Consider the following 23,917-nt stretch of genomic DNA (forward strand, 5'->3'; position numbering starts at 1 on the left):
CCTGGAGGTGAGCCGGGTGGCTCAATTAACAGGAAGTCATCCAGATAGTGTATAACTTCCTGACATCGGGCTACGTGTAGCAGGACCCACGTAAGTGACTGAGCAAATGTGTCAAAGAGCCAGGGACTGCTTTTAGATCCGAAGGTCAGCTTGGTAGCAAAATAATAGAGCTCCCTCCACTTGATGCCGTGCCAGCACCAAAGGAATGGATGGATGGGGAGGAGCTTGAAAGCATCCATGATATCGGCCTTAGAGAGCCAGGTGCCCGTGCCTGTCTTGAGTATGGCCTGGATAGCCATGTCTACGGAGGCATATTTGAGCGAGAACTCCTCAGAGGGGATGAGGGAATTAAGACTGGGAATAGGAGAGGAATGAGGCGCTGACAAGTCGTACACCAATCTCAATTTATTTGAAAATGTACCCTTAACAAGCCCGATAGGGCTGACTCTCCAGGTGTTGAAGGGGGGCTGGGTAAAAGGGCCTATTATAAAGTCCTGATCTAGCTCGGCTTGCAGGAGCTGGTCTATGGCTGGTTCGTCAAAGGCCGCTGACCGTAGGTTCCGCCACTCATACGTAACATGGGGGAGAGATATGAGACCCGTGGGGAAGCTTTGGGTGAAGCCTTGAACAATGTAGATGGACAGCATTGGAGTGGGGTGAGCCGCCAGGTAGAAGCTGAGCCAAAAAACGTCGACTCTGCTTAGTCATGTCTTTTTAAGTTGTTTCACCTCGTACATGAGCCTGGGGTGAGCCCTTTGGCACAGGGTGCAGATATGGAGCAGCCGGCATTGGCTGAAGTTGCACGAGCCATAATTGTAGTTCTTACAGATCGCCGCACCTCCTACGGTTTTGACCGGACGCCCAAACTTGTCTAGCTGAGGTAGGCATGCGCAGTACCCGTGGTTGAAGGGTTTTCTGAGGGGCGAACTGCTGTTGATTTGGCGCAACCAGATGGCAGTGTGGGTGGCTGACTGGCAAATTGCGCAAAGGGGAGAACGTAGGCCCGCAAAGTGGCGGCAGAACAACTCAGTGTCCATGATGCTCCAGTCAGTAGGCATCTGAAATTGTAGGAGTCTAGCGGCTGCTTTGGCAGAGAAAGAGCGGTGGTAGTCGTAAAACCCAAAGCCACCGTCTTTGTAGCCCAGATCTACAACTGTGTGGAGGTACCGGTCCAGCTCCTCCCTCCTGCTGGGGGAGGCTGAGCAGACAACATCCCTCAACATGCCAAAGGCCAAGGTGAACTCTATAACTGAAAGTTTTCTGTCCAGCCTGGGGTCTTTGGCCTTGAGGACCACTGACACATCCCCCCATGTGTACGCCTTGTTCTCCGCGAGATCATGGACGGAGATGAGCAAGGAAGCAAGATTGACGTCCTTGCCCTCCAGGATGTCCTATCTGACGTTGGCCGGGACCAGATGGGAAGGGTAGACCACGGTCCCGCCTCCTGTGGTACCTGTGAGAGGAACAGCCACTGCCTGAGCTGTTGGTCCGGGAGAAGAGACGGGCAGGGGAGTCTCCAGGAGAGCCACCCTATTTTAGACCTCAGAAACTGAGGTAGCCAGGGAAGACACTAGGGCATGGAGTTGCGTGATGGAAGAGGCGATGGAATCCACGGAGGCCTGCTGGATACTGGGACCTGCCATGGCTGGAGGTGGAAAGAGGAGCTTGAAGAGCTCGGCCTTCCTAGCAGTCGCAGGGAAGGGTACACCTCTATGCCTCAACTCTGCTGTCAGCCTAGGAATGGGACCGCAGGCTGCCACTCTCTTAAACTTGGGATGGGGACAACGGGGCTGTGAGATCCTCACTGCCGGCCAGAGACATGATGGTGTAGTCCAGGCCTGGGCAGATCAACTTGTCCTCGGGTTGGATTTTCCTCTGAGCAGAACCTATTCAGGGTGACATGGATTACAAGACTCGCTGGTGATCTCTGATGGTATACATACCTAACGAAGAGAAGGGGCACTCCTGCTTACATGCGCCTCCCCCCCTTCTTTTTTTTTTTTCTCTTACCTAAGGAGGCACCGTCCAAACAGGTGGAGGGTGGACCTACTGTGACTCGACTGACCTAAGAACATGAAAGTAAAACTTGTTGTGAGTTCCACACCTGTTTACACACAACTAGCTGAAATAGTGACTTCGGTGAGGTGATTTTTTTTTTTTTTTTTTTTTATGAAATGAAATGAAATGAGACGAACAAACAAAAATGAAATGTTGCCTTTAAGTGAGAAATCTGGCTTGACAGAGGCGCGACTCGGTCGTGTCGCCGACGCAACTGACAACGAGCCGGACTCCGGAGCATGTACTGAAATGAGGCAATTAGTGAAATGAGGCCAAATGAGCAAGGCACCTTCGCTACAACCTGAACATTGCAAAATAACTGGGTTCAAACCGGGGTGCAGGAGGTGACAGTGAAATGAGTGAGCCCGCCATGACAGAGGCCCTGATCGCCATGCCGTAACTTTGCGACCGAGCACGAAACGGACTCTGGAGCATGTACTGAAATGAGGCCTGTCCTGGGGCACGCCGAGACGAATTAGTGCACAGGTGTGACTATTTGTGTCGGAGCGTGGTAGGTTAAACAAAATGATACCCATGACAAAGACAAGAATCAGTGGATGCGCCCAAGATTCGACAATGAACCCTGTCTCTGGAGCATGTACTGAAATGAGGCCAAGCAGCTGGGCACCCCGGAACGAATCGGTGCATTTAACTGCGACAGGATTCGAATCGGAGCGTAATAAGTGCCAAGAAATGATACGCCATGACAGAGACCGGAATCAGCGACTGGACCAACGATTCGACAAAGAATCCATCTCTGGAGCATGTACAGAAATGAGGCCAAACAACTGGGCACACCGGAGAGAATCGGTGCATCAGGGAAGGCGACTAGATTCGAATGGGAGCGCAACTCGTGACAGAAATGAATGAAATAATTATGAAATGATTTGAAATGATCCGGTTTGATTAGAACTTTGGAAATGGTGAGCAATTGTTTGCAAAAATTTTGAAATGATCCGAACGATTCGGGACGTTTGGTAGAGACCAGTGATTCGGTCCGCATAACGAAATGTCTGTGAAATGAATGCTCAACGTGGTGTCACGGACGAGTGACAACGACTTCTTTCAAGAAGCTTAGGAGCAACCAATGTTGGTAACGAATGCGTGCGACAAGATCGGGATACATTTGTGACATGTTAGTGAGTGGTTCGTGAGTTCAAAGTATCACAGTTTAGTGACATAATAACATGAAATGAGAAATGGGAGGCGAAGCCCTACCTGCGACAGCCGGACCAGATGCGTTGTACGACAACGGCAAGTTTCGAGTATTGTGACACTCAGACAAGGATAATACACGAATGCCCACGAAGACAAGACAGACTCGTAACACGGACACAAAGACGAGACTTAACACGGGAACTCACGAACACTGAACTCACTCTAACGAATGGTCTCGAATAGTCGGCCCTAGATCTCTGACGTAGCAGATATCGCACACAGGAACCAACAAGGAACGCAGCCGAACGGGCTGGTTAAATACCCCTCCGGGCTCCTCTCATAATTTCAGGCCACCATACTGGCCTTCTTATATATATATATATATATATATATATATATATATATATATATATATATATATATATATATATAGTTAGGTTAAACTGTTACTTTGTTAGAAATGCAGAAAGTATATTCAAACTACCATGTTGTTACTCTTGATCTATATGGAAAATAAAAACAACTGCCAAACTGATTGCTGAAATAAAAAATTCTGGAAAGTTTGTACAGCTTTTTTTTCTTTTTTTCACATTAAAGGTCTACATACTCTCCTTTTGTACTGATTCTGAATGTCCAGTTAACACATTCTAATCAAGTGATCTGATTTTTTTCTAGTGTATATTTTCACTGAAGCTTCCCAGCTAAATTATAAGTGAACCAAAGGTGATTGTATCTATATTACCAATATGGAAACATTCTTTTCCAAAAAGCTCAAAGAGAAAGTAAACTCATTGTTTGACCTACTATGCATATGGAATTTATAGCTCATGGTATTAACCTTGCCAATCAAGTGCAAAGACGTGATTAGGCTGAATAAAGGTCTTTTTGAAATGACATGTGGAAAGAATTGAATTGAAGAAGGAATACATCACTGAACAGTCGCTTAGGTATTGTAGAGATACATTTACAATAATATAACTAGGAAATGAGACATTAAATTGAGTAGAATTGCCAGTACAGCTTGTTTTGTTTGGACACAGCCCTTTCATTAACATACTAAGCATTTCCAAAGGTTATGTAATTCATACATTTTTTATAGCAATATTAAAACTATTTAGTTCACATTAAGCTGAGTAACAAAAACATACATTACTTAATTTGCTTAGAATGGATCAATTAACTTAGGGGTCAGTTCAACCAAATTTGATATTTTAGGAATATGGGCTAGGTGTATCGGCCATAAGTTTCTTCCACCCCCTAAAGCGAGATATGTGCTAAGGTTCACTGCCCCTCTTCTTCACTTGCAGTCATTTTGTGTCATTCTTGAGATGGATTTTGTTTTATTGTACAAGACAGAGAATGCTGAAATTCACTCTATGGCTTAGCTTTGCAGTTTCCTTGGTGATAGTATAAAGGGTAATGGAGGGTAATGAAGCCTGGAACTATGGCATGGCTACTTTGGTACTGAAGTTGAAGAAACTGTAAAATGTATTATGCTACTCAAACCATAAACTTGTACCCATAATATGGTTATTTGGTTGAATTCAACATTTAAATTTACCTAGACAAAACCAGCACTAATTTTCTCACTGGTTTGCACGTTTGAAATGCTCAATACAGTACAAGGGAATATTTAGTCATTTAGATCTGCCTGTCTGATGGATAACTGGGTCTGGGAAGGAGTCACAATTATGTTGCTGTAATTCTATTGTAAGTATCTGTGATAAAATTTCAAGCGGAATAAGACTCACCCTAAACCGAGTTGAGACATTTACCTATAAACAAAACATTCACATGAACTTGCTAAACCTGAGGCAAAGCAAAATACATGGCTGAAACACATAAATATTAACTATTTTACCTGACATTACAGGGATTTGTGATAGTGTTTAACTAGACTCCATACACACTATTCGATTTTCTGCAGATTTTTGTCTTCAGATTTACCAAAACAATGTAGCGCAAGGGCCTGCCTGATTGCATACAATTTTAAATTCTTAAGGTTTGACCTCATATTACAGGCATACCCCACTTTTAAGTACACAATGGGGTTTATTTACTAAAGCTGGAAAGGGCAAAATCAGGCTCACTGCTACATAGAAAAAAATGAGCTTCCAGGTTTTATTACCAAAGCTTAATTGAACAAGCCGAGGTTAGAAGCTCATTGGATTCTATGCAGAAGTGAACCTGATTTTGCACTCTACAGCTTTAGTAAATAAACCTCATTGTGTACTTAAAAGTGGGGTATGCCTGTATATGGTTTTGGTAAATCTGAAGACAAAAACCTGCAGAAAATCTAATAGTGTGCATGGGACTTAAGAGTTGTTTTTTTACTCCCCTTCATGACCAGGCCATTTTATGTGACACGACACTGTTTTATTTTAACTGACAATTGTTCGGTCGTGCAATTCTGTACCCAAATAAAATGTATGTCCTTTTTTTCTACACAAATAGAGATTTCTTTTGGTGGTATTTGACCACCTCTGCATTTTTTTATTTTTTTTGCGCTATAAACAAAAAAAGACAGACAATTAAAAAAAAAAAAAAAAACAATATATTTTACTTTCTGCTATAAAACACATCCAATATAAAAATGAAAAAAAATTAATTTCTACATCAATTTGGGCCAATATGTATTCTGCTACATATTTTTGGTAAAAAAAAAAAATCTCAATTAGCGTATATTGATTAGTTTGCACAAAAGTTATAGTGTCTACAAACTGTGGGATATTTTTATATATTTTTTATTTTTTTATTTTTTACTAGTAATGGTGGCAATCAGTGACTTATAGCTGAAGGGTGGACACTTTTTGTAGAACAGTGATCAGTGCTAAAAAAAATATGCACTGTCACTGTACTAATGACACTAGCTGGAAAGGGGTTAAAATCAGGGGCGATCAAAGGGTTAACTGTGTGTTTGGCTGGTGTTTTCTTACTGTGGGGGAGGTGCCTCTACTAGGGGAAGGCATGGATCCATGTCTCTGCTTTGCAGGAACACAGGATATGTGCCTTCTGTACTGACAGAATGGCGATCTGCCTTGTTTACACAAGCAGAGCTCCATTCTCCCTCTGTACCAATGGATCAGTGGCTGCCATCAGACATCGATTCTGCGGTACCCGCCTATCAGCTCTGTCTGTATATAATCACAGTGGGAGTGTGCTACTGGTGACATGCATGCACACTCCAGACCCAGAAGTGTTGGATCTCGTACTAGGTAAGTGCTCCGGCACATCTGTGCCACTTTGCCACCGTATAACTAAGTTATACGGTCAGAAAGTGGTTAAGGTGAAAAGAACTCCCCACTAACTGTTCCCTCCACCCAGACTAAACATGTACCCTGTCAGTGATCCAGCTGCAGGTCTTCTCCCTTCACTTCCTAGTCTCACAGCAAGCTCAGGCAGCAGTGGAAGCTATAGGCTCCTGGTGATGTCAGTCCTATCCTGTAGAGGGAACAGGGGCATTGCTGTGTGTTTCGATAGCAGTGATTCTCAACTCCAACTGCTCAGTACAATACTATTGCACAGAGCAGGTAAGTATACTATCTTTTTTTATTTTATTAATAAAAATAAGGCTTTACCATCACTTTTACCACTAACCCAGCAACTGTTCCATCACTTTTCAAATGTTTCCTTGCTCTTGGGCCCCAGAACAGCTACATGGGCTGCTGTGGCTGTAGTTACATCTTCTAACTTCAACTTGTTCAATTACGCCTTGACAATAAAACCTAGAAGCTGACAGGTTACTATGCACAGATGCACCAGATTCTGTGAGAACCAGTTTTAGTAAATCTCCCCCAATGTGTGGTAAAGAATAGATACTGATGGAAGAATAATTTTTAATACATATAAGATTTGTTACCTCAAACTACTCCAAGCATTACATGTCTGCCTCCCTTGCCTTATTCAAATGATTGTTTAGATTTTGAAATCACACTCTAAACATTATTCTAGGTAAAATGTATGGAACTTGTAAAAAAAAGGAAATGTACTCACCTAGGTGAATGCAGCATCAATACGATGCTGCATTTTCCCCTGCTGGCTCTGCTGATTGCTCAGTTATCCCCCTCAACTCTGTGCAGGGAGTTGGGACTGTCAGTCCCTAGCTCTCCGCTGTGCCCCTCCAGTGCTAAGTCAAGCACTGGGCTGTGGAGGGGTAGGGGGGCTGGCTAAGGCTCTCTGTGGATCACTGAGAGGCTGAACCAGGTGCTGGTCCAGACTGCTGGGTGGATCCTGACCTGGGATCATGGGATCTTTTCAAAGTCTGTACTAGCTCAGTGATATCAGCCAACAGCAGATTTAAGCTCGCTGTCAGCTGAAAACAGGTCACAGAACGCACTACATTCATGTGATCCATAGGAGAAGAATAGCAAAAAAGCTGTGCCTATACTTCTCCTGTAACACATCTCCAAAGTAAAAAAAAAATACACTTAATTGGTAAGTGTTTAAACAAAACAATGGTTTACTTTGCTTTGATTTTATTTTCCTGTATGTACCTGTACGTACCAGCCTGTTTTTGTGATTAGGAAAGTTGGCTTTATTGTCCATTGTCTATTTTTAGAATCTCACAAAAAAGGACAAAAGCTTGAAATTGTAAAATTAGCGAGAAAATGACTGTAGATGGACCACAGGGCCTTTATGTGTGATCACTCTAGTACTACACCTATAGTATAACATGTATAGATATTATAATATAATATGAAAAATGCATAATTATTCAATGAAATATCTACATATCTTATTTTAAAAATCTTCATTTGTCTGTAGAGTTACTTTTGAATTTCTGTGTCATTACCCTAGAAATAGTAAAAGGCTTACTTTTTTGTATACCAATTTGTGGGATTTTTTGCTTAGATTATCAAATGAATTTTAAATATTATTTAAAACATGCAATGTAACACATGATGCACATATTTACTGACTCATTATGAATGTAAAAATAATTTATTCTTACTATGGTTTATATTTCAGAGCTTTTGGATTTAAACAGAACGTCAGTCTTTCAAAGCCCCCATGGTGTTCTTGACCTTTGTACTATGTATTTGGATGAATATCAAGAAAGACTGTATGTGGGAGGCAAAGATTTTGTATATTCACTCAGCTTGGAAAACATAAGTGAAAAAAATAAAGAGGTAATAATAAAATATATTGTTTCTGTGTTGTACTTTTTGGCTGCTTGTAAAGTCAAATAAATCAATGATTATATCTAATATTAAACAATTGGCCTATTTACAAGTGATTAGCTATATAAGTAAAGCCAAAACTGTTACATTGCACTTTCCACAGAGTCTTTAACAGTGTTATAAAATTGTGATTATGAATGTGCATTTGGCTACAGGAACATTCAGTAACTACTGTATCTCCATGTTTCTGTGGACATAAACAACATATTTTTATTTTGCAAACGGTAATATAAAAAAAATTAAAAAAACGTGTTATAAGGGGGTTTTCCATTATTCTTTATGAAAGTAGTAAAGATATGTGCTGAAGTAAGTTGTTTTATGGATGTGACTTTGTAAAGGCTTTCATTTGTAATGGCACCTAGTTTTGAACATCCATTGAGGTCTAAAATTGGCAACCCCCACTGTCCTGCATAAGACTTACTGCAAAGCATCAGGCACGTATTTGCTAAAACTGTAAAGCCCCTTTTAGGAAAATAGTGCTGATAGTAGAGTAGTTACATTTTATGTAATATGGTGGAAACATTAAACATTTTATTTACTCTTCTTTACTAATGGTTATTTTTTTCTGCTCTCAGGAGACCAAAATATAAGTAGGTAGGTTTCCCTGACACTGTTGCTGCAAGCTATTAGATCTTTTTTCCTGACTCATGACTGTTCACCATACACTAAATGGTGCAAAAAGCACATGCCTTACAGCATAAATGCTAGTTCCACAAGGGAGTCTACTAAGTCAGCCATGACTGTATATGTGTGGATGTAGAGTCGATTGAGAAATAAATGACAGATTTACTGTTTGTGGAAAATAAGTCTGAACTTGTCAACCAGAATTATATCAGCAAAAGCACCAGTTTGCCTTACTCTAGATTTTTCCGAGATAATCACCTCTCCAACAGAGTGTTGTGCTTGAGATTTAAGTTGATAATATAAAGGAAAAAATGTGTTTTCAGATTAATCTTAGATGATCCAGGGGCTTTCCCCCAGAGGAGAATTATAATAAATCTCTTTAAAAATCTCATTTTTTGGCAGACTACAAATATGGAGTGAGTATCAAGTCTTTCATACTCCATGAAAACTTTATTACATAGAATAATGTCAAGGTGCATAAGTTTATTATGGCAATTATATCTGAGTTTGTTTGACATGTATACAAAGCTAGAGTATTGTTCTGGTGCAACATATCCAAAACAGATTATTATTACTAATAACCCAAGTGTGTTTTGGGCTTTGGTGTCCAAAGTCTGTTCTATTTGTGTTATGTTTGCAGTTATTCATTTGCAGCCAGATCAATCTCAATAAAATTTTGATCTTCATTTTCTGGCTTCTTTTCTTCCCATGTTGGCAGAAACAGGACAATCCCCTTGTGAATTGTACCGTTGCCAATTGTAAGATCATACATTTATTGTTTACATTTCATGTTACATAAATCTACGGTATAAGGCTGGACAGCAGTAGGTGATTCAAATGCAAAATAATTCGTTGTATCTAGGATTTCATTTTCACATTGAAAATCCTGCAACAAACATATAGTTATATTTGCCTGTAGATCTTTAGGAGGAAGATCTTTGTTAGGAAGATGTCCACATTTCTCCAAATACACTATTCCAAGTACATGTTTTAATAAAATGTAAGTTTTGTACCAGTTAAAAAACCTAGTCATGCATATTGCTGCTGGTGTATGAATATAATGCCATGGAAAATATTGTGGTGACCATTACTTCCAGCCTATGTTATTTCTGTTGTGAGGTATTATAAATGATACAAAGTTTCTTTGGGCAACAATAAACAGAATAAACCTTTCATAATGGAGCCCCTTTATGAAGAATGTAAAGTAACTTTGAATGTTTGACAGCATTTAGGTTGTGGCTATATACTTGTTGTGTACCTTTTGAAAATACTTCTTTCTAGACATACTGTCCTTTAATTACTTTCAGTGGAGTTATAGATGATATGTTAATAATCATATTAGCTAGTAGTATTTTTTAAATGTAAATTTAGGGATTTTTTTTTTGTTTTTTTTAAATACCTAGCTCTTGAGCAGTGCAAGCCCTAAACTATACCTTGCTATTTTATGCCGACCATCTTCAGCAATTGTTCACAGAGGTATTATATATGAAAAGAAACCAACAAATCTATTTTGTAGATAGATTTTTCTCATTTAAAAAATACTATACTCCCTCCCTTTAACAGCATAGTAAATCATACACCATACCAAATCTGGCATAACTACTTCTTTTCACAAAAGAAGTCCTCAGTCTGGCTTTTCTGGCAGGTGAATTTCAGGAGTAGTCAGAGGCAGGCCAGGTCAGTAGCAGCTGATCAGACACAAGAGCAAATAACAGGTTACACAGGGAATGCTGTAGACCAAACAGCATTAATCATGTACAGAAGCTCTGTTTAAATAGTCCATTTGGTGGCAGCATTAGTGAAAGGTGCACAAGCACACAATTTCAAGCATAAAAACCTCCACATGCATATATGGCTATGTGCTGACCTGTGCCTGCTCACAGATAACTGAACGTATGCACCATTTTGAGTGTGGGCATGCTCTTCCTGACACATTTAGCGACTTTTTCAATTTTATTTTCTCATGTCAAACGTTTATAAATTGGATAAATCCCAAGCAAGATGGCAAAATAAAAATTACCCTTAGCCTAATTTAGCATCATGTACAGTACCAAGACATATAGTCACATCATTAAGTATATTTAAGTGGTAGAGATTACCGAGGTAAATGTATGTCAATATGTGCTGACCAGTACAACCAGTACAACAATTGTTTATCTTTGTCCCTTAACATCAGAGAGGTGATTAATTAAAAAAGCTTACCATGGCTACCATAGATGTTCTTTAACCTCCCTGGCGGTATATTATTTCGGATTTTAGGTGCTAAAAGTGGTACAATTATTTTGCATGAAAATTTGGCGTTTTATATTGTAGTCCTGTAATTCTTAAACCGCGTACACATGGGCAGACTGTCTGTCCAACTTAGTCCGCTGAAACACATTTCAACGGACAGTCCGCTCGTGTGTGGGCTTCAGCGGACTTTTTCAGCGGACAGTCTGGCGGACTAAGTATTTCGGAATGTTGGAAATACTGTCCGCTGGACTCACATTTCGGCGGACAATCCGCCCGTGTGTGTGCCAGTCCGCCCTACTTTTGAAATGAGCGGACTTTTCCCGCCCGGAGAAAAGTCCGCTCATTTCCAGCGCGTCTCCAGGTAGGCGGGGCCCGCGACGGAGACGTCGCAGGCCCCGCCGCCTGGTATGGACTTAAAGGGCAACCCCAACGCCGAAAAAAATCGGCGTGGGGGTCCCCCCCCAAGTCCACAACAGACCCTTGTCCGAGCACGCTACCCGGCCGGCCAGGAAAGGGGGGCGAGCGAGCGCCCCCCCTCCTGAGCCGTACCAGGCCACGTGCCCTCAACATGGGGGGGTGCCTTGGGGAAGGGGGGCCGCACGCCCCCCCACCCCAAAGCACCTTGTCCCCATGTTGATGAGGACAAGGGCCTCTTCCCGACAACCCTGGCCGTTGGTTGTCGGGGTCTGCGGGCGGGGGGCTTATCGGAATCCGGAAGCCCCCTTTAATAAGGGGGCCCCCGGATACTGGCCCCCCACCCTATGTGAATGAGTATGGGGTACAATGTACCCCTACCCATTCACCTGTGAAAAAAAGTACAAAAAAAACACAACACAGGGTTAAAATATTTTATTGCACAGCTCCGGGGGGTCTTCAGTCTTCGGGGGTCTTCTCGCCGGACTCCTCCGCTACCTTCTTGTAGCTCTTTTGCTAGCGGAGGAGTCCGGCTTTCTTCCGCGCCGCCGGCCTCTTCTCCCGACTTCGGGGGTCTTGTCCCCCTCTTCGGTTCTTCTGCCGGGCCACCGCGCCTTCTTATAGCTCTTTTACAGGCGGTGGCCCAGTCTTCTGTCGCCGCCGTCGCCGCCGCCTTCCGTTCTTCTTCTTCTTCTTCTCCTTCTCCAGGAGATGTTGCCTCGACGATCTCTCCGGCCGGAATGCCAGAGCCGCGCTGCGCGGCCACTTATATAGTGACAATGGGGCGGTGTCACATGGCTTGGTCACATGGGTTGATGTCACATGGGGACTATGACATCGTAAGGGGGCGGGGTCACCATGTGACACCAACCCATGTGACATAAAGCCATGTGACACCGCCCCATTGTTACTATATAAGTGGCCGCGCAGCGCGGCTCTGGCATTCCGGCCGGAGAGATCGTCGAGGCAACATCTCCTGGAGAAGAAGAAGAAGAAGAACGGAAGGCGGCGGCGACGGCGGCGGCAGAAGAACCGAAGAGGGGGACAAGACCCCCGAAGTCGGGAGAAGAGGCCGGCGGCGCGGAAGAAAGCCGGACTCCTCCGCTAGCAAAAGAGCTACAAGAAGGTAGCGGAGGAGTCCGGCGAGAAGACCCCCGAAGACGGAAGACCCCCCGGAGCTGTGCAATAAAATATTTTAACCCTGTGTTGTGTCTTTTTTGTACTTTTTTTCACAGGTGAATGGGTAGGGGTACATTGTACCCCATACTCATTCACATAGGGTGGGGGGCCGGTATCCGGGGGCCCCCTTATTAAAGGGGGCTCCCGGATTCCGATAAGCCCCCCGCCCACAGACCCCGACAACCAACGGCCAGGGTTGTCGGGAAGAGGCCCTTGTCCTCATCAACATGGGGACAAGGTGCTTTGGGGTGGGGGGCCGCGCGGCCCCCCTTCCCCAAGGCACCCCCCATGTTGAGGGCACACGGCCTGGTACGGCTCAGGAGGGGGGGCGCTTGCTCGCCCCCTTTCCTGGCCAGCCGGGTAGCGTGCTCGGACAAGGGTCTGTTGTGGACTTGGGGGGGACCCCCACGCCGATTTTTTTCGGCGTTGGGGTTGCCCTTTAAGTCCATACCAGGCGGCGGGGCCAGCGACATCTCCCTCGCGGGCCCCGCCTACCTGGAGACGCGCTCGAAATGAGCGGACTTTCCTCCGCGTGTGTGGGCGAGTCCGTTCATTTCAAAAGTAGGGCGGATAGTATGGCGGACTTAGTCCGCCGTATTAGTCCGCTCAAAAAGTGCCGTGTGTGGGCAAGTCCGTTCATTCGAAAGTATGACGGACTGTCCGTCGGATTGTCTGACGGACTAAGTTGGCCAGACAGTCCGCCCCGTGTGTACGCGGCTTTAGGAATAACTCTCTTAAATCCGTTCAAACCAGAGTCTAGCAGACATTTATAGACATAACTATAGATAATTATACCAAATAATAATATAACAATAATAAAAATTATTCAATAATGTAATCAAATCAAAAACACTGGAATTTGCTCAGTTGCAGAATTGTCACTGTCATTACTTTTCAGTATTTGATGACGGATCTCCACACAAATCGCTATCCCTCAATTCTGCGAGTGATTCTAATTTATTATCGCTGTTTTCTAGCTGGTCTAAAATCATTTTTGATGTAAAGTGATAGTTTTGGTTGCTATGGACAATCTCCAGTTTCCAGGCATAAAGAACAGTTTTTATAATATAAAACTTCATGCAGGACACTGAGCAGAACACTAGGGGCAAAGGGGATGTGAAATAATTACATACAGCAATGTAATCTGTAAGATTACATTATACTGTACGTAATTTGTGTGTTTCACTTTTTGAATTTGGTGCCGATCTCCGTCCCTGTGCATCGCAACGCTCGCAGGGAACGGAGATAGGCTCCGTAATAGATCCGGCGGAGGACGAGCCGCTCGTACAGCGCGGGGACATCGCTGGATCCAGGGGAGAAGGTAAGTAATCTCCTCCTGCATTCAGCGATGCGGTCCCGAGTCTGGCTCTGGGTTACCGCTTTTGGTACAAAACTTCCACCCCAAGACAGACTCGGGAATACTGCCAAGGGGGTTAAAACACTTTGGTATTACTTCCTGTAGAATTGGGTAATGCATTCTCTTCATTACAAAAAAAAAGTTGGGCCCATTCTTTGTATTTGTTTCACATATGTAGTCCCCTTTCCCAAGCAGTAGTTTTCCAACAGGAATAATATTTCAGCCTCTATATACTACAGCATTATAAAAAGATATTCAGGCAAACTTAATCTCTCTGTGTTGCATTTCTATGGACAAGAGGCCTTACGGGCCATACAACTAACAGTGAGTTGTTACAGATGCAGCTAACAGAAATCTATCATTGTGGGCAGTGACAAAAGGAACTATTGCATGCCATGGTGGGGAGATGGGTTTAACCCATCTGACCAGTCAAGTATCAGCAGCAGTTGGAAAGCAGTAAAGCAGTGATATTTCAAAACATGGATCATTGGAAAGGATTGAAGTTGGCTATCTGTCATAAATATTATTAGAAACCATGTTATCGTTTAAGAGCCCCATGTAAAATAACTAACAAGGCAGTGCTGTAGGAGTAACATTGCAGTGCACAACACAAAACTAATATTATTGCTGGACAAGGGATACATCCAAGGTAACATTAACCAAATAAAACTATTATGTTAAGAATGCTTTTTATTTATTGTAGAGTTGCAATATTTCCAACTATGCCTCCAAAATCTGGACCACAAATTATTGTTTATTTCTTATCCCAAAAAGTCTTACTTCTCCACCATTCATTATATATTAATCGTTCACCATTTTTATACACAGTAACCTGATAATATAAACTATTTAAATTATGATATTACATTGTATTTATCGTATAATAATTCACACCAGCTTATAATTTAAGATTATTATTTCAATGTTGCCAAAGTAAGAAAATTTGTGAAAAGCAGATAATTTCAGTTTTTTTTAATCCAGATATTTCTAACGGCACAAACCAAGCCAACAGAGTCAAATCAAATTTGACTTCATGAACATACACTACTGTACATTTGTTTTACATTCATGTTAATTACTGCATTGGGCTCCACTTATTACTACGAAATCACTGAGTTTATTTTGTCACAAGATATTGTTTCAGTATAGGAAAGCCTTATTCAGAGTCCATGTGTGTGATAAACGAGTCTTGGGTTGTTATCTACGGTTTATTACAGGCTAATGCACTTATTATCAAATACCACTCTAAATAATTGTAGTGTTTAAATCCATGTACTTTATAGAAAGAATTATCAAACTTTTTTTCTCAAAGCCATGTGTAACATTTTCCTGATGTAGATACAGCTACTTTATAATAGTTTTAAAAGCTATTTGAATATGTTTAAGTTTAAGAAAACTGGTCATTCCAGCATTTCTAATCCTCCCCTGTGTGGAGGCTGCAGGGATTAGGTCTTATGATAGATGACTCTGGCGCGATGCCCTTACCAGTCAAGGTGTGGTTCGTGTTAACTTAACCTGGCTTGCCTGGAAGCTATGTAAAATAATATGCAACATAAACAACATTAATCTGCTTTTTAGCATTTGAACAGCCAGATTGTTTTCTAATTCTAATGTCAAACGCTTTCAATTGCCTAATAAAACAAAATAAAACATAAACATGCTGACCACAATAATAAAAGGAATTTGTGGAAAAATAATTTGCAATAATGACAATCAAAGCTTTTATAGATATTATTCATGAAACGTCATAATATATTATTACAATATGCTTAACTACAGGTATTTTGTAGGTTGTAGGTTTAACTGTAGGTTGCTTTTTCTAGCTCACATGGATGTTATTATAATACATATATTAGAATATTATTAGTGACTAATATACTTTTGCTCAAATACACTTGTGATTTTCCTTTAGATACACTGGCCCAGTACAGAACAACAAGTTGAAGACTGCTACAGAAAAGGAAGAGAACAGGTAAATCTATACATCAAAACTGCTACTATGGAGTTTGTTTTTAATTTTTTGTATTTTAAAGCACTTGCATATGCGTAACATACTTAAAGCTGAGTTTTGGCAAGATATCATTAAAGTTTAACTTTGGGCACCAAAAATGTTACCTAAATATATTTCTCATCAGTCACATGGGCTCCATATCTGATTTTTATGTGCACCAATTGCCTTTAAGACCCCTCTCACACTGGAGGCGTTTTTAAGGTGCTTTAACTCTAAAAATAGCGCCTGTAAAGCACCTGAAAAAAGCCTCAGCTGCAATCCCTGACTGAGGCGCTGTGCAGGCAGAGCATCACAAAAAGTCCTGCAAGTAGCTTCTTTGCAGTGCTGTAAGCAGGAGTGGACTGACAACTCATGGGGCCCCCCGGGCAATAGGAGATTATGGGGCCCCCATGGTCAGTCCGCCCCTGGCTGTAGGAGCGGTGAATATACCGCTCCTAAAGCGCCCCTGTCCATTGAAATCAATGGGCAGCACCGTCAAACTGCCAGAAAAGTGACACTGCAATGGCCAGTTTTAAAACAATGCTCTTAAATGACAGTAAAGCACCTCTAAAAATAGCGGTGCTTTACCACCGATGCCCAGGAGCTTTCAGTGTGAAGGGGCTCTTAAATTCAGACAATACCTTATAAAAGTAACATATGTGCTACCTGTGCAGAGAGTAAATCTGTGAGAGGGACCCAGTAGGTTCACCCACTATAGGCTGTCTGCAGAAAACTAGACTGGGCATTCAAGACCAGCCATCCTTCACAACGAGAGAGAGCAACAGAAACTCCTGCAGAGGGGCAAAATGCAGGAGTTGTTTCAAGCTATATTACTGCATAGCTATGAAAAATAGAGATAATGGATACCAAAATTAATCTTATAATATTCTATATATGTGTCTTGTATTTAGACAACATTTGTTTAGCACAGACTTCTGCTGTAAAATCAAAGGTCCAGGCAAAACTGCTGCCTAACATACCTGAACTGATTACTATTCACCAAAGTAAAGCCAGATGGCGTAGAAAGGACCTAGTGCATTTAAAATAATCTCTCTGCATAACATATATATTAAATGAATGTAATAGTTTTAGCAGTATACTGTTATATATGTAATTTATGTTATAGATATATGGAGTATATATATTATATTATATAAGTCCCATACTGTTATATAGGAAATATATGTCATAGGAAGCGAGTGAGAGAGAGTATGAATGAATGTGTGAATGCAACATAAATGTCTACAATTTAAATATGCATACAATATAACTGTTCATTCTGTTTTATTTACAGAGTGAATGTGCAAATCTTATTCGCATTCTTCAGCACTATAATCGAACCCATCTTTTAGCTTGTGGCACTGGAGCATTTGATCCAGTTTGCATTTTCATAAGAGTTGGACTGCGGTCACAGGTATGTTCTTGTCTTGCCTCAGGAATTCGCTTTTTAATCTTTGAATACCTATAAAATGGTTGTGTTTTTCTGCTGATGTCTTTATTATTATTATTAGATTTGTGAGCTTGTAAAATGTGTCAGCTGAAATATTTTTCTTTACTCGTGATCTCTACTCAAAGCTCAAAATGAATTTGTTTTACACCTGCTTTCAGTCACTGCAGTGAAAAAACATCATGTTTACTGCAGTGCTCTAGTGTAACCAGTGTTGTAAAATCTCCTGGGACCTCTATATACAGTACAGTATGTTCTATATTGATACTGATTTTAAACAAAATGGACCTATAATTCAAAGTGAGGTACGATTTAATAAAAATAGGTCCTCTTAGGAAGGGAGAGAAGACATTTGAAACACTGCAGAAACCTACCTACTCACCAGCTGTAAAATTTAAGTTCAAGGCGGCACCAGATCCAGGTCATGTAGCCATACATGCACAAAAGTTATCGAAAAGTTCAAAGTAAATGGATATTCCACTGGTTTCAGCACCCAAAATGCACTGTAGCTGTAGGTCACATGAGTTAAAATATTGCATTTATTTCCTTTGACTAGGAACTAGGAGACTTGCTTTCCAGCAACAATGATATTATATTCAAAAAAACATTGACACGTAAAGTTTGAATACATCATATAATAATCTACAGTAAATGTTTGGTAGCTATTTCAAGCTTAGTGACTGTGATGACAGAACACAGTCATGTTCCACTCTTGTGGTATAACATTCATCTAACTGTAACACGTTTCTAATTGTTAGGCTTATTATCTATAATAGGAGGTAAGGTCAGGGAACAAGTACTAGGTCATGGCATGATATTACACATTCTGAGGTTCAGCATAGAAAGGCAGATTTTCCCTCCAAAATAGCAGGTGGTGATTTTCACCCAAGACTGCGCACTGTTTCTTGTATAATCACCCTATAGACTGAAGTGATGCACCCGCAGTTAATAAATTCCATCTTCTCACAAACCAGAATGTAACAAAAAAATGAACTTTGGTTCACATAGAGATTTCTGAACAAACTATAAAATCTTCTTCTACTTACTTCTACTTCTCAATGCCATCAAAGCTAATATTCACGGGGGGGCGTGGCTACCGAGCAGCTGAATGGAAGCCTGAACCTACGGCTCCTCTACACAGCCGGGGATTAGCGATGACAGAGGCGGCGAATCGGAGACCCGAAGCCTTGCACTCCACCCGACAACTGCGGAGATCACCTCGGGATGGGAAGAAAGAGGCGAGACACGGTCAGTGCGGGGAAACTTCCCCATTTCTTCCCTCCTCGTCGCCATACACGCGGCCAAGATGGCGCCGGCGGATCTTCCCCGGGAGGCTCCAGCGCATCGTCCGCGGCGCATCCCAGCTCCGGATCCGCGGGGAAATCTCCTAGCCCGAGGCAAGGTTCTCCGGGTCCGGCAACTCCACTCTCCCAGAGCCCAGCTAAGAGCAAGCCCAGGTTGTCGGATGATTCTACACTGGCAGAGGTAGGCCCTAACCGAAGCCCTGCTCTAGATCTCACGGACCCGCCTGACTCCTTCCATACGTTCCCTGCCTCAGACCAGCCTGTCTCGGAAACTGTGCTCAAAGACATGTTAACCTCGCTGCGAGCTTCTCTCAGTACTGACATTTTACAATGTATGGCCAAAGTTCAAGCCGATGTGACCGATCTAGGTAACAGAGTGGAGCATATAGAATGCAAAATGGGCGAATTTGCTTCTTCACACAACATGCTTATTGACGCTCATAATGACCGAGACGACCAAATAGAATCGCTCACAGCTAAAATCGCAGGCCTTGAGGACCGCGCTAGGCGCAATAACCTTAAGATCAGAGGTGTCCCTAAATCAGTTTCAGTGAGTCAACTAAATCAATACGCTTGTGACCTGATCCGTGCGGCTATCCCTAATGTACCTGACACAGAAGTAATCATTGACAGGATACATAGGCTGCCTAAGCCCTCTTTCATTCAAGATGATGTCCCCCGGGACGTGATCATGAGAGTCCACTTCTTTCACATTAAAGAGCAGCTTGCGGCATGCTTCCGTAAAAAAGAACAACTGCCTGAACGCTTCTCAAACCTCCAACTGTTTGCTGACTTGTCCCAATACACATTACAGAAGAGGAAGTCACTCCTGACGATCACTAAAGCCTTGCGGAACCATGACATTTTGTATCATTGGGGTTACCCTACTCGTCTGGTTATCTCCAGAAACAACACTGTGTCAGTGGTCAATAATCTAGAAGAAGGGCTGGCTCTCCTCCATAAATGGGATATCCTCCCTGCACAGCTACCGACTCCCCGACAGCAACTCTCCGCACCACAGTCCCAAGAAGATTGGCAAGTAGTCTCCCATAAGAGGAAACATCAAATCCATCGGGACCTCGCCGCCTCTGGTCCATTAATTTGATCTACTTCCTCTGCAACCTTCCCCGGCCTACTAGAGCCTTTCCACGTGAATCCCCTCCTCCACCATGGAACTTGTGCAGTATACCTGCAATCAGACCCCTTTTGAGGTCACTCTCTCCTTTTTACCACAAGACTTAGACTTGGTTCTCTTTTTGTATCTCTTTTTTTTTCCTTTCTTTTCTTTCCTTCTTTAGCTTCCTGAGCCAGATGTACAGCCTCCTACCACTTGTCGCCTCACACAGCCCTAGGGTCATAGCCGGCACACCGACGCTCAAGGCATCTACAAGTTTCAGAGGTCTCCGATCTGCATATCCCCAAGGATAGATCGCAATAACTAATAAGGTACTCTATGCCCTCTCATGCCTATAACTATAGCATCTTTTAATGTACGTGGACTCAACCACCCGGCAAAACATGCCTCCCTTTGGAAAGAGGCCCTTAAGTTGGGGGGTGATTTGATCTGCGTACAGGAAACTCATTTTCAAGCCTCAGCCTCCCCAACGTTTACTCACAAGCAATTCCCCCATGTCTTCACGGCTTCGGCCTCCTGCAAGCGAAAGGGAGTCCTTATAGCCATTAAGAACTCGGTGGCCTTTAAATTGCATGATATTATTCAAGATCCAGATGGTAGATTTCTGATTCTCATTTGTGATATCAACGGAAGACTTTTTACACTTGTCAATGCTTATGCGCCAAATGAACAACAATATAGATTTGCCAGAAAATTGTTCTCGACAATCTCTGGATGTAGGAAGGGGGCATTGATTGTATGTGGAGACTTTAACCTGACAGCCGACCCAAATATAGATGCTACAGGGAAACGTCCACGATCAGTTAAAGCACTCCAACCCCTTTTTCATTCAGAGGATGTGTATGATGTGTGGCGCTGTCAACATGCAGAAGAAAGGGACTTTACCTTCCACTCCGCGCGCCACAACTCATACTCACGGTTAGATATGATCCTGGTGGATAGGGTTTTATTACAGGCGGTGTCCTCCTCCAGCATCCACGACATTACGTGGTCGGACCACGCACCTGTCTCTGTATCTATTCTGGAGGAGCACACGCCTAGCCCTGCGTACCTCTGGAGAGTTAACTCTCAAGTTTTTAGCTCCCCACAACAAGTGGCGGCCATTGAGAAACATCTTCAGGAATATTTCAAGTTGAACTTGCCTTCTGTATCCAACCCCTTTGTGCTGTGGTGTGCCCATAAGGCCTTTATCAGGGGTATTTTTATTCAAATGTGTTCACGTATGAAGAGGCAAAGGCTTCGGCAGCTTGACGAGGTACTGGGAGAGATTCGCACGACAGAGGCCAACAACAAATCTAATCCCTCCACCCCCCTTGCTACAAAATTATCTAAACTCCGTACGACACTGAGAACAATGCTTTTAGAACAACATGATAAACATGTTAAAGCCCTTAAACTAACCAGTTATTCCTCGGGCAACAAAGCAGGTAAATTCCTAGCTCGTAGATTGAAAGCCAAGAAATTACACTCCAAAATAGAATACCTAATAGACCCCCGCTCAAATGCCAAAACGTTAGACCCGAAGGGCATTGCCAATGCCTTCGTGGCTTATTATAGCAAGCTATATAACTTAAAAGATGACCCTGAGACTGTGCAACCAAGGCCAGATGAGATACTGTCTTTTCTGTCCTCTCTTCAACTCCCTGAACTAACTGAAGACCAATTACTGGATCTGAACGCCCCAATCTCCCCCCCCAGAAATTTGCAAAGCGATTAAATCGCTACCCTCAGGGAAATCCCCAGGACCTGATGGTCTATCGAATGATTACTACAAAAGCCCCGTACACACGAGAGGACTTATGTCCGAAAGACTTCCGAAGGAGTTCTGCCGGAGTTCTGCCGGAGTTCCGACAGAGTTCTGACGGACTTTTCGGCTGAGCGGACTTGGCCACACACAATCACACTAAACTCCGACGGATTCGAACGTGATGACGTACGACTGGACTCGAATAAGGAAGTTCATAGCCAGTAGCCAATAGCTGCCCTAGCGTCGGTTTTAGTCCGTTGGAATAGCATACACACGAGCGAATTTTTCGAAGGGACCGGGTCCGGCGGAGTTCCATCGGAAAAATTTGAAGCATGTTCCATATTCTAAAGTCCGTCAGACTTTGCTGAATCAAAAGTCCGCACACGATCGAATAGTCTGACGGAATCAGTCCGTCGGACTTTGGATGTTGAAAAGTCCGCTCGTGTGTACGGGGCTAAACAGTTTCATGAAACACTTAGTGCGAATCTCTCTCCGGTGTTCGCGGCGGCTGCAGCCTCGGCCTCCTTCCCAGCAGAAATGCTACAGGCCCATGTTGTAACTATTCCTAAACCTGGTAACGATCCAGCCTGTCCAGCTAACTACAGGCCTATATCCTTGCTCAATACTGATGTCAAGCTATATGCAAAAATCATCGCTCATAGGTTATCGTCTATATTGCCCACCCTCATTAACCCTGATCAAACGGGTTTTTTGAAGGGGCACCAAGCCTCTGATGCAACCAGACGGGTCATTAATCTGATACAATATGCTGGGTCTGGTCGGGTGCCTTCTCTGCTCCTCTCCTTGGATGCGGAGAAGGCATTCGACCGTATTCACTGGGGATATATGAGAGCTACGCTCGAAAAGTTTGGTTTTAAGGGTTCTATCTTGTCAACCATACTGGCACTATACTCCGCTCCCTCAGCACGGGTCTACACATCCAACACGTTGTCCTCCCCCTTCCCGATTACAAATGGAACACGCCAGGGCTGCCCGTTGTCCCCAAGTATCTTTAATCTATTGATAGAGCCCTTGGCATTCGACCGTAGTCACTGGGGATATATGAGAGCTACGCTCGAAAAGTTTGGTTTTAAGGGTTCTATCTTGTCAACCATACTGGCACTATAGTCCGCTCCCTCAGCACGGGTCTACACATCCAACACGTTGTCCTCCCCATTCCCGATTACAAATGGAATCCGCCAGGGCTGCCCGTTGTCCCCAAGTATCTTTAATCTATTGATAGAGCCCTTGGCACAGGCAATAAGATCTACGCCCGAGATTACAGGATTCAATCTGGACACAGACTCCCATGTTATCAATTTGTTCGCGGATGACATTATCATCTTTCTGACAGAACCTAAAATGTCCCTAGCCGCAACACACCAACTTCTTAGCACCTTCAGTAGAATCTCTTACTATAAAGTTAATTGTAACAAATCTCTTATCCTCAATATATGTGTTGACCCTGATTTATGCAAAAGCCTGCAGAACTCTTTTGCCTACACATGGAGTGCAGGAGAGATCCCTTACTTAGGGATCCAACTGACTGCTGATGTTAATCAATTAGCTGACATTAACTACTCCTCCCTGATTAAAAAACTTTCCAGTGAAATCCAAAGTTCCACCAGATATGAACTTTCTTGGATGGGCCGCCTTGCGGCTTTTAAAATGTTTACACTTCCACAAATTCTATACCTGTTCAGAACATTGCCTATTCTCCCTAAACGTTCCCATTTCGTGTCGCTCAACAGGTTGATGAGGGCTCAGATATGGAAGGGCATGAAACCTAGAAGTTCCCATGCTCAGCTGCTAAAACACAAATTTGCTGGTTGTATGGGTATGGTTGACCTAAAAAAGACTACTGGACAGCCTCGCAGCTGGCCCAAATTAGAAGCTGGTTCCAATCAGGGGTATCCAATAGATGGACCAATATTGAATTAGCAGCTACTTCCACCTCGGCCCTGGTAAACCTACTGATAGCCGACTCATGGAAACCCGGCCTGATCACTAAACCGCTCCTCTCTATCCAGGCCTCTCTGGAAGCCTGGAAAAGCTTTATAGCAACTAGCGCACCTCCGACACATCAACACCT

General features: G+C 42.9%; 1 protein-coding gene across 1 annotated transcript in view; it reads left to right on the forward strand.

The window, feature by feature from the left end:
- SEMA3E (semaphorin 3E) overlaps window positions 1-23,917 on the forward strand; it is a 234,121-nt gene that overhangs the window by 113,713 nt on the left and 96,491 nt on the right. The window contains exons 2-4 of the mRNA XM_077472771.1: window positions 8,185-8,345; window positions 16,115-16,174; window positions 17,487-17,606. Of these exons, the coding sequence (XP_077328897.1) occupies window positions 8,185-8,345; window positions 16,115-16,174; window positions 17,487-17,606 (341 nt within the window). The remainder of the gene's footprint in view (window positions 1-8,184; window positions 8,346-16,114; window positions 16,175-17,486; window positions 17,607-23,917) is intronic.

Source organism: Lithobates pipiens, unplaced genomic scaffold (assembly GCF_037356315.1).
Source record: "Lithobates pipiens isolate NorthernLeopardFrog02 unplaced genomic scaffold, aLitPip1_a1.2 Scaffold_8, whole genome shotgun sequence".
Taxonomy (NCBI): Eukaryota; Metazoa; Chordata; class Amphibia; order Anura; family Ranidae; genus Lithobates; species Lithobates pipiens.